General features: G+C 36.4%; 3 protein-coding genes across 5 annotated transcripts; all 3 read right to left on the reverse strand.

Annotated features, from left to right (window-relative positions):
• Positions 1-3,942: 3,942 nt before the first annotated feature.
• Positions 3,943-6,108, reverse strand: LOC122315154 (two-on-two hemoglobin-3). Its single transcript, XM_043130936.1, has 4 exons — positions 5,817-6,108; positions 5,458-5,588; positions 4,379-4,523; positions 3,943-4,255 (listed from the first exon to the last, which is right to left on the reverse strand). Exons 1-4 carry the CDS (start codon positions 5,951-5,953, stop codon positions 4,150-4,152), a joined length of 519 nt encoding a protein of 172 aa, XP_042986870.1. The 5' UTR covers positions 5,954-6,108; the 3' UTR covers positions 3,943-4,149.
• An 860-nt stretch (positions 6,109-6,968) lies between these two features.
• On the reverse strand, positions 6,969-9,532 carry LOC122315152. Its single transcript, XM_043130931.1, has 2 exons — positions 9,174-9,532; positions 6,969-7,833 (listed from the first exon to the last, which is right to left on the reverse strand). Exons 1-2 carry the CDS (start codon positions 9,403-9,405, stop codon positions 7,148-7,150), a joined length of 918 nt encoding a protein of 305 aa, XP_042986865.1. The 5' UTR covers positions 9,406-9,532; the 3' UTR covers positions 6,969-7,147.
• Positions 9,533-10,286: 754 nt separating this feature from the next.
• Positions 10,287-14,185, reverse strand: LOC122315153 (tRNA (guanine-N(7)-)-methyltransferase). Of its 3 annotated transcripts, XM_043130932.1 has the most exons (3): positions 13,949-14,185; positions 12,049-12,125; positions 10,287-11,265 (listed from the first exon to the last, which is right to left on the reverse strand). In XM_043130932.1, the coding sequence occupies exons 2-3, from the start codon at positions 12,086-12,088 to the stop codon at positions 10,490-10,492; spliced, it is 816 nt and encodes a 271-aa protein (XP_042986866.1). In that variant the 5' UTR covers positions 12,089-12,125; positions 13,949-14,185; the 3' UTR covers positions 10,287-10,489. The 3 variants fall into 3 exon arrangements, with proteins under 3 accessions (XP_042986866.1, XP_042986867.1, XP_042986869.1); XM_043130933.1 differs by lacking the exon at positions 12,049-12,125 and having other exon boundaries at positions 13,949-14,184; XM_043130935.1 differs by lacking the exon at positions 13,949-14,185 and having other exon boundaries at positions 11,693-12,125.
• Between the last annotated feature and the right edge of the window lie 1,797 nt (positions 14,186-15,982).

Below are 15,982 nucleotides of genomic sequence, written 5' to 3' on the forward strand. Positions count from 1 at the left end.
TTTTTTCTTCTCTTGTCCTTGGTATGAACTATGAACACTAGTGTATTGAAATCAAAGTTAGTGGACAACTGCGTTGTTAGCCAACATATTAATTACTAGTTACAGAAGGGGAAGGCAGACTCGGTTGTGTTTGGTTAGCCAACTCAACTCATCTCATCTCATCTCATCTCATCATTACAATTTTTCCAACTTTCAACACAAAATATAATAAATAATTCAAAATTTTCAAATCACAATTTAATTTTTTTCAAATTCTAAAATAATAATAATATTAAAAAAAATATTTTAAACTTTCATCTCAATTTAATTCACTATCCAAACCGGCCAGCGTAAGCAAATAAGCCCAAAAGCCTAATCGCTGCCGACAAGCACCATTGTATTAGCTCGTGGGGTTTTATAATCTCTCTCTCTCTCTCTCTCTCTCTCTCTATATATATATATATACACACACACACATATATGATTTATTCTATTCCTAAGCCGGTATATAATACATATCATTAATATACTTAAATTATAAGATTTGACTTGTAAGCACTTTATTATATGTGATATTTACAGCAGCTTATAGATACAATTTTTCAATACATTTCTTGCTAAGATATTAAAAAGTAAAAACAGAACTAACAAAAAACAAATTGTTTGAACCTAGTACCAAGACTTCCTCGTGTTCAGAAAATTTCAACGCACTATAAAATCACTATTCAAGATGACTCTTTCGACGGTCTTGAATCTGAAGTGTACATTAGAACTTTTTTTGTTTTGTTTTGTTTTATACGTATAATCATATGGCACGGGCTTCTTTCATTAACTGTGAGTCTGTGATGTCTCAGAAAATATGATATGATATAAAGCAAGCGAGGGAAAGAGAGGAAGGCAAAGACCCGCGCGGTGGATGGATTGGAGAAGGAACGAAATTACGTATAAGCGATGTCTATCTCATGCATATAAATAAGCCTCGCCTCGCTTGTGTCTACTGTCTAGAGCAAATTAAAACCTTGCTCTTTTATTTATTTATTTTTGCATAACGGGTGTGAACAAGTGGTGGAATATGTGATTCCGGCACTGAATACATCCGGTTAGGCCGGAGTTATGTGCAAAACAGCTGTGACAACAGCACTCAAACGACACAGCCGAGGTGGCAATTGATAATGTTTTGGAGGAAAATCGAAAGACAAGAAGCTTACCAATTCTCAAGTTACGTTAATGCGAGCTACCTATGATCCTAAGACGTACTCGAAAAACTTCGATCATAGAACTGGCCCCTGGGTGGATGAAGCCCGATAATCTTTCTCGGTCTTTCTCGGCTCGATATGCCGATCCTTCGTCGAAAGTTTTATGAATGGACAATTTATAGAAAAGAAGTAATACGACCGTCAAGCGATTTTATAAAAAGAATTTTATAAAATGTGTGCCTTGATGTGGTATATTATATTTATCTTATAATGAAAACAAATTTACATTCTAACATACCATATCAAGTTATGTTAGTTTGTATAATTTTTTTTTTACAAAATTGACATCTCGCCAATGCTTTCATTTTCTTATCTTGGGTCTAATTAAAGAAAAATAATAGTAGGTTCCTATACCGTTGAATTTGATCGTTTGAGTTTTTTTTTTTATTATTTATGATTAAAAAAGTAGTTATCAATAAAATTATGTATTATTTTTTGAAATAGTTAAAAATATGATAAAAATATTTTGAAAACATTAAAAAAAAAAAAAAAATTCAAATACAAGAGGAGCACATCCAGTGGTGCGTCCCTAGCTAAAACCCATTTCAATTAAGTATCTTCTTGTTCGTGAGTTCAAAGGTATAACTAGCCCTCCCTCTATTTCTTCCAGCATTAATTTCTATGTATTATGGGCGACTTTTCTCTTGTTTTTCTCTCCAAACAAAGCTTAGCATTCTGACTTGATTATTAAGAACGGATGCAAAAGTGGGCAATATATTATATGTGAATGCTGAAATTAAACGTAATAAGCACAAAACATGTTAAGGTTTCTTTTGGGAGACATCTAAAACGGTTGTTGTCACGGCTTCCTTAGATTTTGAGCTTTGTTTCTCTTTTTTCTTTGTTTTTTCTGTTCGGTTACTTTCATTTGTGGGAATGGTTCTCGTCTTTAATTTGAGTTTTGACCTTCGTTACTGGTCTCAATGCAAGGAAACAGCACAAGAGACAAAAGGAAAAGCTTGTGTATTTATCCCACTTTTCTTCCTTTCTCTGTTCGTTCACAAGCAAATAAAGATGCTTTGAGAGGTCTCACGGCCGCTCCTCTCTCATTTATGCCCTATCCTATTCGCAAAGTGGAAGACATCGTGATAAAAGCAAAGAGAATCTAATCTAGCACATGGATTTGATGTTTTCTGTCCATCATCTTTGTACCTTGAAACTATAACACTCGGCTCTGTTTGCCAAGGAGCAAACAGAACCGTACTCCTAGCAGCACCCCCGCCCATGTTACATGGCCTCAATTTTGCTCATTTTTTCGACTTGTTCGGGGCCATCCGACTATTATTTACACTAAAAGCAAAATGCTTAGACTACCGAGAACACCCACAGATAAAACTACCCATTTGATTTATTTAACGGTTGAAAAATTATTTTTTAATAAATTTATAATTATTTTTAAATATTTAAAGAAGTTAAAATAATATTTGAAAAATATATATATACACACATTCGGTGGCGACCCTCGGTGGCTGCTACATCCTTTACTATAGCAATGATTAAAAAAGAAAGAAAGAGGAATGATACATTGATATCTACACAACACATTTCACAATATATTTCACAACACATTTTAAAGTGAGGGTATTTTTGTAAAGTGATGTTAATTTTATAAAATATTTTACTAAAATACCTTTCATTTTAAAACATGGTTGTGTAATGTATTTGGTCATTCCAACTTCCAAGACACTCTAAAGTCGATTCCAGCGTCTACAATGGTTATTTCCCGTAAAATCCAGTAAATGAACCGTAACAAGCAATTGACCTTCTAGTCTCTGAGGATGAGCTCGTCCTGATTTTATTATTATTTTGGGTTTCCTGTCATGATGGTGCCGATGTTCAACTAATTAACTTTCTGGGCTAAATTATGAGTAAGTCTACTCACATTACTCAGCAGAGATTCTCGTCGCGTTGTGTAAGGATGGGCTTAGACTTGGAAATTGATGATTTTTTAATGGGAATTGGGGGTTCAGATACGTACTGAAGGAAATGGTAAAGGTGCAAATTTAACTATTTATTGTTTAGACTTTAGATGAATCTGCATTTTGTGATGAACTGTGTTCTCATTTATTCGTGCGGGACAACTTAAAGCTAATATCAAGCAATCAATCATGATAAGAATTCACCACTCTATATAATTACACTCATAATTCTATTCCCATCATCATATAATCCACATGTTGGGAATTTAAGAACCGAAGAGGCAAAATCTTGCGATGACTGCTTCAATCTGGCATATCTTTCAGCCTATGTTCTCCATGTCTAATCACTTGCAACAGCAAATAGTCGATGCTTATTCATGGTGAATCATAAATCATTGAAAAAAGGATTTTACCTTACTCCCTAGACAAGAAGTATGACTTCGGATTTTTTCAAAGATTAATGACCCTACAGCCAATCATAACAGGGTAAGCAAGTACAGCGTAGAAATTTTGAAAAAAAGTTAGGTACACTTTGAAAAAGTAAGTTTTTTCATTCCATGTGCCTCATTTATTTTTAAAAAATGACTGCATGACACTTGAACGCTCTAAGATTATGGAAATCATTTTCTTTAAGAGAGAGAAAATGATTTGACTACCCCATGAAATCAAATACTTTAACTAGAAGCTGTGATTTGTGAATAATGCAACTGCAAGTAATTCTGTGGAAAATTTTGCTTACGGCCTTGAAAACTTCCACCCTCGCAACAACTGTGTCACAATTTCAAAGATTCACCGGATTAACCATCTTGATGAGCTCACCACTTGATGCAAGTATAATAACATTTGAGTTTTCAATCATAATATAAGAGATGCAAGAATCTTCTCACCTAAAGATTAATTGAGATAAAGGCTATAAGGAAGTATTCCTTCTACAACAACAGGTTTGATGATTCATAGTATATTGCTTTTTCTCACACCTGAATAAGCAAGGTCTGTTAAGAAGTTTTAGATGGCAGCTGGTTACTACTCCCATGCTTACAGGACGGTGGTTGGTTTTGACACTTCAACTCATCTCCAGCTACAAGAAAGAACGCGGTGTGCCTGAAAAACACAAGGGATAGGCATAACATTTAAATAAAATCTGAACAAAGAGAAGAAAGAAAAAGTGAATTCTATAAGATGTGAATACACTTGGGAAAAGAGGTCACTTTGAAAAATCTGTACCTGAAGAAGTTCAGCATTCTAAGTTTTGAGTCTGCATCAATATCTGGGGTGCTTTCCAATGCTTGTTGCATGTGATGTAACCACCTCTCTGCAGCTCGATGTGTGACAGGAAATGGTCGGTGACGTGCAATCAGAGCAGGATGGCCTGCCAAATATTGAAGTCAAAAGGGAACAAAAGATCAGCTAAATCCCAATGACCAATTTTTGGCATATAGAGACCAGTTTCATAAAGTTGTTGCCTTGACGTAGGTAGACATGTCAAGTGTATGCAAGAAGAGGAAATGGAGACATCATAAGATTAGAAAACTAGCAGAATTTAGGGTGCTTTTTAACCAAAGAAAGAAGAATAACTGCTGATGGCGAATAGAGCTCAAGAACGCTTCTTCTTTTTTTTTTTTTATTCCCCTTTGGAGATTGTAATTTCAGTATGCTTGAGAGTTCTTCGTTACTCATTCTAGTTTCATCATTTTGCCTGATTTTCTTTCAGCCTTTCCTAGCTCCTAGTCCCTAGCTTGTATTTAGGTGTTTCCATTTGTATACTTCCTGTGTACTTGGACTATGCCTATTTACTTGCCTTAATAAAATCTCTTCTTAAAAAAAAAAGGAAACAAAATGAAAGGTATGGTTCATCTTCGAGTTTAATAGGCAAGTGCTACCCGCACGTTCTCAAACTGTTCAACAAAATTCAAGGTTGTCTTGGTCGGTAACCACAAATCAAATGATAAAGCATAGATCGGAAATAAGAACTTACATGGCCCAGACTCCAGAGCTACAAAGCCCACAATAGAAGGCACGGTGATCCATTACTTAAAACAGAAACTAGATTCCACCACACAATAGAAAGCGAAAAAAGGATATCCACAAAGCCAACAACACCATACATGTAGAACAAAGGATTATAGGAATGAATCAATCATCGTTCTTAAAAATGTCTTGGTTCTTATTGGAGAAGGACAAGGAGTATGCCATTCTGTATATAGAATAGGTTATGGATTATAAAAGAAACCAAAGAAATTCACAATCCAATAAACCAGCATATGAAGGATAAGCATAAATTATATAAGGCAAAGACTGCTGACCTTTTCGCTGAGAGTAGAGAGGAGGCCCTCCCATTCTCTGCACGAAAAATTCGTATTGGTTTTGAATAGCGTCCTCTTTCTTTGAACTCGCAAAGATTGACCGGAACCATTCCTCTTCATCATCATATACCCTGATTTTTTTCCATGCCAAAAACCTTAAATGCTATTCATTATTTCGAAGTAATATCATTACAAATTAAATTAAAGGCTTCGTTTGGTAGCAGATAAATCTTTTAGTTTGGAAGATGAGAAATCAAAAGATTCAAAACTACACATCCTAGAAAATTTCTACAGTTTGCTCCATTGCAAAGCTCGTAAAGTAAAAGACGGTATCCTCCACCCAAAAATAAATAAACAACCTGGTGTAGAAATTGGTGGAGAGGTTAATGAAGGTCTGGAGGCCTAGTTTCTGGAACAGATTGTCGTCGTCAATGGCAAAGGCATCGTCTTGGTTGACTCCACTCCACTCGGAGGCCTTGGCTTGCAGCGACTGCATTTTTATTCGCTCGATCGCTTCCCTCCTTTCACCAACCACAGTCTTACGTATCCGGTTCCGAAAACGGGAGAGGCCGCGGTTTTCGAGTGTTTTATGCGTACGAGTTTTGCGGCGAGTCGCGTGGACTGCGCGCCTTTACGTGTGTGGGGGATTCTTGATCTTTTATTATATTAACGTTAGCAACTCCACGCCTGTTGAAACTTGAAACTGTGGGCTGTTTTCCACGCCGTGTTACTGTGTACTCTGGTGGAGTAATTATATAAACTTTAAAATCTAAATTAAAATGTTTTAATATTTTTAATAAGGAGATAATATTTTATCAATTAATTTCAAAATTATAAAAATATTATTGTTGAATAATAATACATGTACATTACATTTTACAATATATTTTATAAAGTATTTATTTATTTATTTTTTTTTAGCAGAACTTTTATAAAGTATCTTTTTTTTAGCAGAACTTCTATAAAGTATTTTTTTTTAGCAGAACTTTTATAAAGTAGTTTCAACTTGGTTCTGCTTCATGGATTCTTTGCCCCGTTTCGTACAAATGGTGTGTAATGACAAACTAATTTGAGAAAGGTCGGGGGTGGTTGTGTACTTGGGCTACGCTTACTTTGCCATCAATAAAGTCTTACATTAAGCCTATGCTCTCAGCCTCTCACTCTCCTTAAATTGAAAGAACAGGAACTTGCAAGGGTTTCTGGCCAATGGCTACGAAACAACTTGGCGATTATAGACAGAAGAAAAATACCATTGGTTTGCCTTCCTCTGTCGAGTCATGTGTTATGCAAATGAATAATGATATATATAATCATAAAATGTGCAAACGTCGTACAATCACTTAAAAAATAAAAAAATTTCTAATTAAAAAATTTATTTTTTTCTTATAGGCACCTTATTTATTTATTTTAAAGTAATTGCGCAACGTTCAACTATCATTTCTCTATGCAAATATATTTCCGATGTGCCTTCACCAATCTCTCTCTCTCTCCCTCTCTCAAAAAAGCAAATGTGCCAGCCAATATCTCTTGACATGTATTTATAGTCGCAAAGGCAAGTCCGTAAAATGAAACTAATGCACGAAAGAGAATTAGTTCTGGGAAAGATTGGCCGATGTCACCAAGGACCCATTCGGACAATGATATAAACCAAAATAGACGAAGATAAACAAACGAAAATATTACCAGCTGATTAGCTGAATAGCTGTGCAAGGGAGAGGCCGCATATGACAACAATTGCATAGACACTGCAATCCACGAACACAGCGTTAAGAGCCTTCTGCATCACCAAACCTGTCTCCAAACTCCTACTCACTTGTTCAGCCCAACCGAATCCATTGGGTGAAGAAGTTTCATTTTCATCTTGGGCAGCCCTTTCAAAACCTTTTTGTTTATCAAAAAGAAGTCGTGCGAGCACAATCGTCACATTGGTCAGCACAAGTAGATAGAGCGGCCTAAAGCTTATTATGGTCTTTATGATGTAGCTGCCTAGTAAAGGAAATCCTTGATACGATAACACAACTAAAAGGGCTATTGTTACAGAACACAGAAGGCGGGTATTCTCTGATGCTGTAATTGCAGAACTTATCTGATTTGGAGTGAAAAATCTGCGTTGCTGTGTTTGATGCTCTAAACGTTGTTCTAAGCTCAAAGTAGAAGCAGAAGAATTTTGATCTACGGGCGAGACCATAGGTGAATGTACTTCTTTGCCACTGACTTCTGGGCTAGCGGCTCTTACAGCTTCAATGCTTGTCTCGCATTGATGTGGGGAAGGTGTTATGTTGCTTCCGCCATCATAAGCATTAACCTCACTCACATTAGTGATGGAATCACGTTTTAGCAAAGAACCCAATGCTTCATCATCTCCATGAAGTGGAACTGCAGACAGTTGGGACCCAAGAGCATGAAGTGATAATATGAATTTTCAAATTCCATTTACAAAGAATAGAAGAACATAACAATACAAACAAGTCGTAGCACGGAGTTCATTGCCACCTTCACCTATAGCCCCAAATGGGGCGTTTGGATCTTAAACAGTTCTAACCAAAAAGGTGAAACGGAAACCTAGTGTTTACCCTTCAGGTTCCCAAAGGAAACTTAAGAGAAGAAAACTAAAAATGTCAAAGAGTGGCATTTAAATTTGTTTTATAGTGGGCCAGATTTTGAATGGATAAAACTCACATACCAACCTTGTTTCCAGCAACTCACTCATTCATATCACCTGTCAAAAAGACTGTATAGTACCACACATAACCATTACAAGTTTAGTCTGTTTAGAACGGCAAGCAAGCTTACTGATCAAGGCACTGTATTTATGTACTTTGATTCTTGTTTTTAAGGGCTACTCCCCTTGGATACAGATTCATAACCTAAGTAGAAACCTTTCCAAAATAGTATTGGCAAATAATCATCCTTAACAGCCAGACTGGACTCCAAAGAACCTGAAGAGTCCTTTTCTTTTATAAGTAGAAAGAAATTTTATTAAACCAACGAATTAGGCAAAGCCCAAGTACACAGGGAGTATAAAAGAGAGAACCTAAGGAATCCTTCAGATGCAGCCCACATAAACATTACACATGTTTCATGTGCATCTTGTCAGATTTCCTATAGACACACCAATATGAAAGAAAACCCAAATTCCACCATATCAAACTCCTATGCAGAAAAAACAGACCATGTAAACTGAATTCTTCAAAAGAAAAAAAAAATGGTCAAGCAGCAAAAGTGAACTTGATGAGATGTATGAAGAGAATTTTTGGTATCTTTATCTAAAACTTATCATATTAAGGTATGATTGGTGAGATCAACTTAACCTTGCTTGAGGACAGCAAGCAAACTCAATTAAAATTAAATCGTACTTGCATACAAGATAAGATATTCCACAAAATAAGATCAACTATTGTTTTTTTTATCAGTAAAATCAACAATTTTAAAAAGGATAAAATATCCCAAAAAATATCAAAGAAATCTTTACAGGTGACATCTGATTGTGGAAGGAAATTCCTAAAAGAATGTTTACCACTGACAATAATATCCTATCTTCGCTGAATTTTAGTAAAAGTGAAACATTCTGTCATCTAAAACCTCGGCAATCAAAATCCAAACAGCTATTTGCTAAACTTACTGAATACATTTAATCTGCTCTATCGAGAAAATATTTTTCCCAAAACATTTTTCGGGAATTCAACCAAACATAGAGAGAAAGATTGAGGGGGTACCAGTAGTTTGATTGGAGACATGGGGTTGGAGATCTGGATCACTGGGAATCACCACTTGGGACGGCGGGTCTGAGCCCAAGCTGGTTGCATTTTCATCCTGGGAGGAAGAAGGAAGGGGTTGGAGCCGACCCGTTATGAGGGCTAAACGGTCGGAACCACGGTCCAAGATCTTCCTTCTTCGGGCTTCTCTAACGTCGGTCGCCATATCCTTTACTCCCTCTTCTGAGCTCATGTAGATCGCGAATAATTTATCTCCCTTTGTTTGATTCGTGTCGGATCTTTGATCCTCCAACTGTTACTCCGCATCACTCGCATTCGTCACGTTTTCGACGATATCCGACGGCGCGGAAGGAAGGATACCAGACTAATAAAAAAATATATTTATTAAAAAATAAAATATAATTTTAAGTTTAAAACAGGAGCCTGCCATAAAAAGTTCGATTTTTATACGTAATCTCAGATTTTTTTTAGTTTTTTTCAAGTATTAAAGTAAATAAGGGTTGTGTAATTATTTTGAAAAAAAATTTAAAATTTAAATAAAAAAATAAATTCTTTTAATGATAAATTTCACTTTTTGCAAAGAAAATGTGTAGAATTTTTCAAAATCATAAAGCAAGTTTCAATCTTTTTTAAGAATAATAAAAAAAATCTAAAACCTAAAAAAAAAAAAAAAAAAACTAACTTTTTTTTTAGGCGAGCATTACTCTATTAAAATAGACAAATTCAATTCCTTAATCAACAGATCCCTCTCCACTCTCAATATTAGAATTGAAATTTTTAACTAATGGATTTTCACAGTTGATCAACCACAAATAATAACAAAATTCAGTTTTTTTAAATAACAAAAAACAAAAATCTTAAAACAATTAAAATTAAAAATATGCATTTTTTTTTTCAGACACACTTTTGAAAATTAAAAGAAAAGGCCGAGAGGGATAGGCTGCCCCTCTGCCGGGGGTGGTCCCCTCCCCTCCGTCACCGCATCAGTAAGGACCTCCGGTGAAACCTCATTACGCGCAGCTTCACTGGTTTTCACCCGTCGAACAAGTATGACTTGTAAGATATTGCATGGAGCTTTCGCCCGTCGGCCTGTTGGCCACAATCATCACAAAATTAGAGGTCAACTGGAAAAACTATCAACTTCCCCAAAATGTTTATAGTAGTCTCAATATCACAAGAACAGAGCAAAATACAAGTTTCAAAAACCAGACGATCCGCCTGAAGACTTGCTGAACAACAATACATATGCTACCATGCCAACTTAATGATCCGATTAATCAACTGCATTTGAGCAGCCTTAAAAGTTTTTCTTTGTATTATAATGGTGGGGTAACGCGTCTGTAAACTGCTCTGAAAGTCTGTCCGCCATTCCTAGCAACCTTCTGTCCTTCCTCAGTGGCAGAACTCAAGAGCTCTACAACTGGATCTGCTTCAAGCTCTTTCTCTGTGAGGGCTTCAAACATGGGATGGCTTTCTAAACAAGCCTTCATCCACTCTCCCAGTTCTTCTACATCTGTAATTGTATATATGATCCCACCAACCCCAAGAGCATAAGCATACTCGTCTAATAAATGTGTACTGATCACCCGACGTCGATGATTCTTCTCTTTGAAGTGAGGATCCGGAAACAAGAAGAACATCTTCGAGAGCTGTCCTTTCTCAAAGTAATTCGGAATGTATTTCATGGAATTTGTCCGCGTCACTGAGATGTTTTGGTTTTGGCCTGGATTTGCCACCCTCAGTGCTAAAATCCGCTCCTTGACATACTCAGTAACCTTATCCCTAAGTTCCATGCCAATCATTAGGGTCTCAGGGAAAAGGGTTGAAAGACTGATGAGCAGTCCTCCAAAACCACAACCAATATCTGCAAACTGGATCTTTTTGGAGCTATCACTCTGATCAGAAGAGGGGAAAAAATGAGGGTAATGAAGGGAGTAGTCGACATGACTAGGGGAGATAGGCACTGGGAAGTGAGAATCACTTAATGGGTTGCTGTGTGCTCGTGCTCTGTAGAAACGCTTCCGAGGCAGGCCTGTTGACTTGCTGATATTTGGATTTGCCTTGGTTTCCAACATGGCTTTCTTCTGCAAAGCTGCACAATAGTAGCAAGTAATATTTTTGGGAAAACCCATGCCCATAAAACAAGAGGCTAAACTGCAATAACAAATAATTTTCTTTTCCTCATTCTCGTGCTAAGTCTTATTCAGAGGCCATATGTTGAGCATAAAGGTACCCTTTTCGACAAGCACGTGCATAAGGGTACTTACCATCATACAACTTCTAAGTTAAAAAGAAGGAAGAAATTGGAAGAAAGCACAGGATGCATCAGATTTAACTGTAATAATTTCAATCAGGCTGTCACTGCAGGCAATTAGGGACCAAAGGACTAACAGCTTGAGATTGGAAAATCAGGTTCACTTTTATTGACCTAGCGACTGCAGCTTAAATTGAGGATGTACTAAATAAAGCAATCTAAAAACACAATTCAAAGATCAACATTTGGATTGACGATCACCAACCTATGAAAAACGAGCTTTATGTACTCTGCAAAACCACTTTACCAAATATATGAATTGGGAACAAGTACCGAACAGCAACAAAGACATGGTAATTCTAAAATTTCTTGGGTCAAGTAGGCCAGGTTAATGTAATGGACATTCTGGATAGAACCTAAGATTCTTTCAATGGAGGTGACCCAACCAATTTGGGTAGAGGTTCAGATACCTCAGAACTGGAATGATGATATACAGAGCATGGATAAATAAATCAATTTGTTGCAGTATTTGAAAGATTATGGGGGAATAAGGCTACAAGGCTACTCGAAGTAAACAATCTCTAGGGGTCATCGGATTGGGGGATTTTTCTCTTGAATTACCGAATGTGCACTTGCAAAAAAATCCTTGCCGAGGGCCCATGCACCCCTGGGATTAGTTGGGATGCTGTTCTGGACACCTGGTGCCAAATAAAAAAAAAAAAAATATCGTTGCAAAGCTAAAAATCCCCTATAGGGTAATAAGGCCTTCGAACAAAAACACAGAATGATATGACGGCAACTGTAAGAAGAACAAGAACATAGCCAACTAATTTGAACTTCAACGTTGTGCAACAAGAAACCCAAACAGTATATATCCTAGCAAGAATGGAGAAGTAAAGGAAATATGCAAGTTCCAATTCAACAAAATAATGAAGTCCATCGTAACATCCCTTTAACATGAGTATGTACATAACATAAAGTCGGTTGATGGCAGTTATGCTGACCACTAGGTGAGCATTTTAATTTGCATGATAGATGAAGCAAAATGACTAGAGGAGAATATATTATGAATTCATGCATACATAACACTAGTATTTTTTTTTTTTTTTAAATGCCAAGGAACCTCTCCAAGGCAGAGGGCCCTTTGGACCCACCCCTGCAGAGTAAATCCCAGTCCCGTGCACTGCACCCTCGGAAGTTTCCCTGCACAAAACTGGTTAAATTGCTGGTTTTTCGCCAGGGGGTGTGACCCCAAAGGATTGTTTGCACCCATGAGGTGTTAAACCTTGGACCTTGAAGGGAGTGAGACCCCAAGACCAATGCCTTCACCACTTGGGCCAACCCCTTGGGGTTACATAACACTAGTATTTCTCATAAGAAAAACAAAAAACAGGGAAGTAGAACAGAAATATACACAAACGCACAGACCTAACCTAATACAAATCAGTGGGCCTAGCCCACAATGGCCATGAATTTCTCAGGTAAGGTAGGATTTGAATTAAAATCACCAAGAAAGAGTTGCAAAAATATGAAGGCCTAGAGATAAAGAAAGAGATGGGAAGGCACTCAACACCCGATAGAGCTGGATGGATAAAGACTCGAGCCCTTCAATGGAGTCGGAATTTGCCCTGAGACTAGGAGATACAAATTTTGGGATGGAAATGACTAGAGAAGTGCTATGGAGAAGCCCATTTAAGTGCCGCACACCGAGCCAAAAGCATATTGCTTTCACAGCAAAATGTTGGTAATTCATTCTTGGCTCAACCCCACTCTGTCTCTGCATGCAAGACACTTCGAACAAAGTGGTATTCATCGATATTTGTCTATGCACCATTTTCACATGCCACATCCTATTCCTCTTTCTAAGTATAATTAAGCCTAACCCAATTTGGCCCAACCTATTTCCTATTTTCAACATATCGGAGATGAATTTTTTTTAATAAATGGTTCCCTCCCTGCTTAGCAGCAATGGCAGGAGGAATAGAAACACAAATGTCTATCTGCCCCTCCAAAGCATCTTATCTGCTCAAAATCATTTTTATCCTATAACAAATAGAAATTCACTGCCAAAATCTATAAACGTAGATATGTCATGGCATGCCATTCGCCCCCGCAGTGTCCATTATAGAGCCAAAACAACAAAATTCTCAAGAAAACTTGACTAAGAACATGATCAAACACATTTCATCAAACTTCTCGCACGGGACTTTCATCAAACACATTTCATTCACTGCTTGAATAATTGTAAGGAAATTTCCCAAAACACTTGCCTCCTCCACCAGCTTATTTCCAATTTGACAAACATCATATTCTCCTTTGCAAAACAAAATTTCTTCCCCTATATTGTTTCTTAAGATGAAAATGTACCGTTAAATCTCGGTTTGTCTGTATGAATTAATACATAGCAAATTCTAGCTTACTGGTATGTTAAAGACAATATGAGAAATTTGGAAGAAACTTCTTTCAAAAAAAAAAGAAAGAAATAAATTTGGAAGAAACCAATGAAAGAAATTAGGCATACCAACTTCTCCTGTAAGACCCTTGAGACCGCAAATCTATGTCTCTGCTCAGTGGCCGGAACGCTTTCAGGGAAGTCGCACGCCACAAAACTTGAAGGAGGTAATTAGGGCAAGACGAAGGAGACGCAGTGTAAAAACCATCGACTGGAAAACCTCAGAAAATGCTGTAGAAAATCTTTCACAGCTCACAGGTAACCGAAGCACAAAGGGGAAGGCGGACCAAGGATAAATTCAACGTAAAATATCAGAATGGGCTTTAAACTCAGAAAATGCTGTAAAAACCATTGATGGGCTTTTTGTATACCATTATTTGCTATTTGCTATTGGGCTTTAAACTCTTGTAGTATAGTGGATGGAAAATCTTACTGAATACATACAAATTTAATTTCTAGGACCGAAGTTAAATTCAACGTAAAATAGCCGCATGGAGCAACTTTTCTGCATATCATATTAATATCTTAATTTCTTCAATTCAGACTATTATTATTATGATTTTGAAAGAAATATGTTGGCTGTATATCCTATATATTCTAATGATATCCTCTTCACAAATACTCTTGAGCAACATATGAAACAATCCATTGAAAACTAGTATATGAACGACAAAATTACTAAGCCATGTCAAGAGGTTGTGAAATAAAAGAGGGTTGTATTGCTAGGGAGTGGAGAAAATTATATCGATCTCCTAAATGCTAGAGGAGGAATATATTTTTATAACATTTATTATTGCCAACATCAGCTTTTCAAACAACGTAACATCAAATGATTAATAAGTGTTGTACCTCTCAATTTCTATGTTTATTTCTAGATCTCCCATTTTTGAGTGGCAACCTAGATTATATGAAGATTTTGATCATATGGTTATGACTCGTTTGGATAATGAAATTATTTCAGAATAAATGTGAATAGTAATGAAATATTTTGAGAGAAAATGTTGAATAAAAATATTAAAAAAAATTTTAAAATATAATTTTTTTATATCAAAGCCGACACGTACCCTTTTATGTACAATATGATTTAGATGATCATGTTTCGTTAAATGGTTCCCTAATATTAGACGTTGGTCATTATTAATTCTAGATCGATCGATCGATCTAGTCGTGCATGGTAATATTAATAGTCGGTTGAAACTTGGAAGACTCGAAATGAGCTGTGAAAGTACAAAGTCCATATAAATATGGTACTTCCAACCTAACATATCCGAGCAAACCTAAACACGAAATGCAGAGACAAACCATATATATATGCATGCATGCCTGGACCAATTAGATGCTTAATCAGACTCATGAATTAAGTCGTTGCAGTCGGCCTCATGCAAGCTAGCTAGCCATCTTTCTATCTCTATTTATCCCACACCAAACAAAAACTAGATCGAATTATTACAAAGACTAGTTCGAATTATTAGAACAACTGCAAAGACTAGATCATCGAAGAACAACTGTTATTACAAAGACTAGAAGAACAACACGTAAATCTTTTCTGTTTTCTTTTGTTTTTGAATAGAACACGTAATCTTAAGCTAATTACTTAATCAGTCTTTCCTTTTCATGTACAACTACTCTTTTGATTTTTGTGTGTGATCCTTTTAGAACAAAATTTATCTCTCCATGCACTCGTGATCCTTCTCTCTCATTAATATTGCATTCTTGCATCATTGCTACTCCAACAAGTTAAATATTTAACTCTACAAATAAAATTTGCCTAATTAATTATTGCATTAAGGTAAAAGCATGCATATCAGCCGGGAAATACGTAACAATACGAGATAAAATAGGAGTCCATCATTCATTTTGAAGTGCTTGACAAGTAGCATGCCAAGCATGAATGTATATTGGTTTAGGGTTCCTCTTTGCTTCTAGAGAGTCTTCTTGACAAATACCTATCAACTACTTCACCGCGAGAGTTTGAAAAACTTGTTGCGAAAATAATTTTCTTTTCAAAACTTTATCGCCCACCATAGAAGATAATCAAACACATGATATCCTACGACGGTGTCTATATGACGTAATTTGATCATAGTAAAATCTAATTGCGCT

The sequence above is a fragment of the Carya illinoinensis genome, chromosome 7 (genome assembly GCF_018687715.1).
Source record: "Carya illinoinensis cultivar Pawnee chromosome 7, C.illinoinensisPawnee_v1, whole genome shotgun sequence".
Taxonomy (NCBI): Eukaryota; Viridiplantae; Streptophyta; class Magnoliopsida; order Fagales; family Juglandaceae; genus Carya; species Carya illinoinensis.

Coding starts and splice junctions, on each gene's coding strand:
- LOC122315154 (XM_043130936.1), bottom strand. CDS start 5,953: ATGCAGTCGCTGCAAGCCAAGGCCTCCGAGTGGAGTGGAGTCAACCAA. Junction 5,589..5,816: donor TCCACCAATTTCTACACCAG/GTTGTTTATTTA, acceptor GAAAAAAATCAG/GGTATATGATGATGAAGAGG. Junction 4,524..5,457: donor TCTCTACTCTCAGCGAAAAG/GTCAGCAGTCTT, acceptor AATATTTGGCAG/GCCATCCTGCTCTGATTGCA.
- LOC122315153 (XM_043130932.1), bottom strand. CDS start 12,088: ATGGGCCCTCGGCAAGGATTTTTTTGCAAGTGCACATTCG. Junction 11,266..12,048: donor TTTTTGCAAGTGCACATTCG/GTAATTCAAGAG, acceptor ACTATTGTGCAG/CTTTGCAGAAGAAAGCCATG.
- LOC122315152 (XM_043130931.1), bottom strand. CDS start 9,405: ATGAGCTCAGAAGAGGGAGTAAAGGATATGGCGACCGACGTTAGAGAA. Junction 7,834..9,173: donor TGTCTCCAATCAAACTACTG/GTACCCCCTCAA, acceptor AACTGTCTGCAG/TTCCACTTCATGGAGATGAT.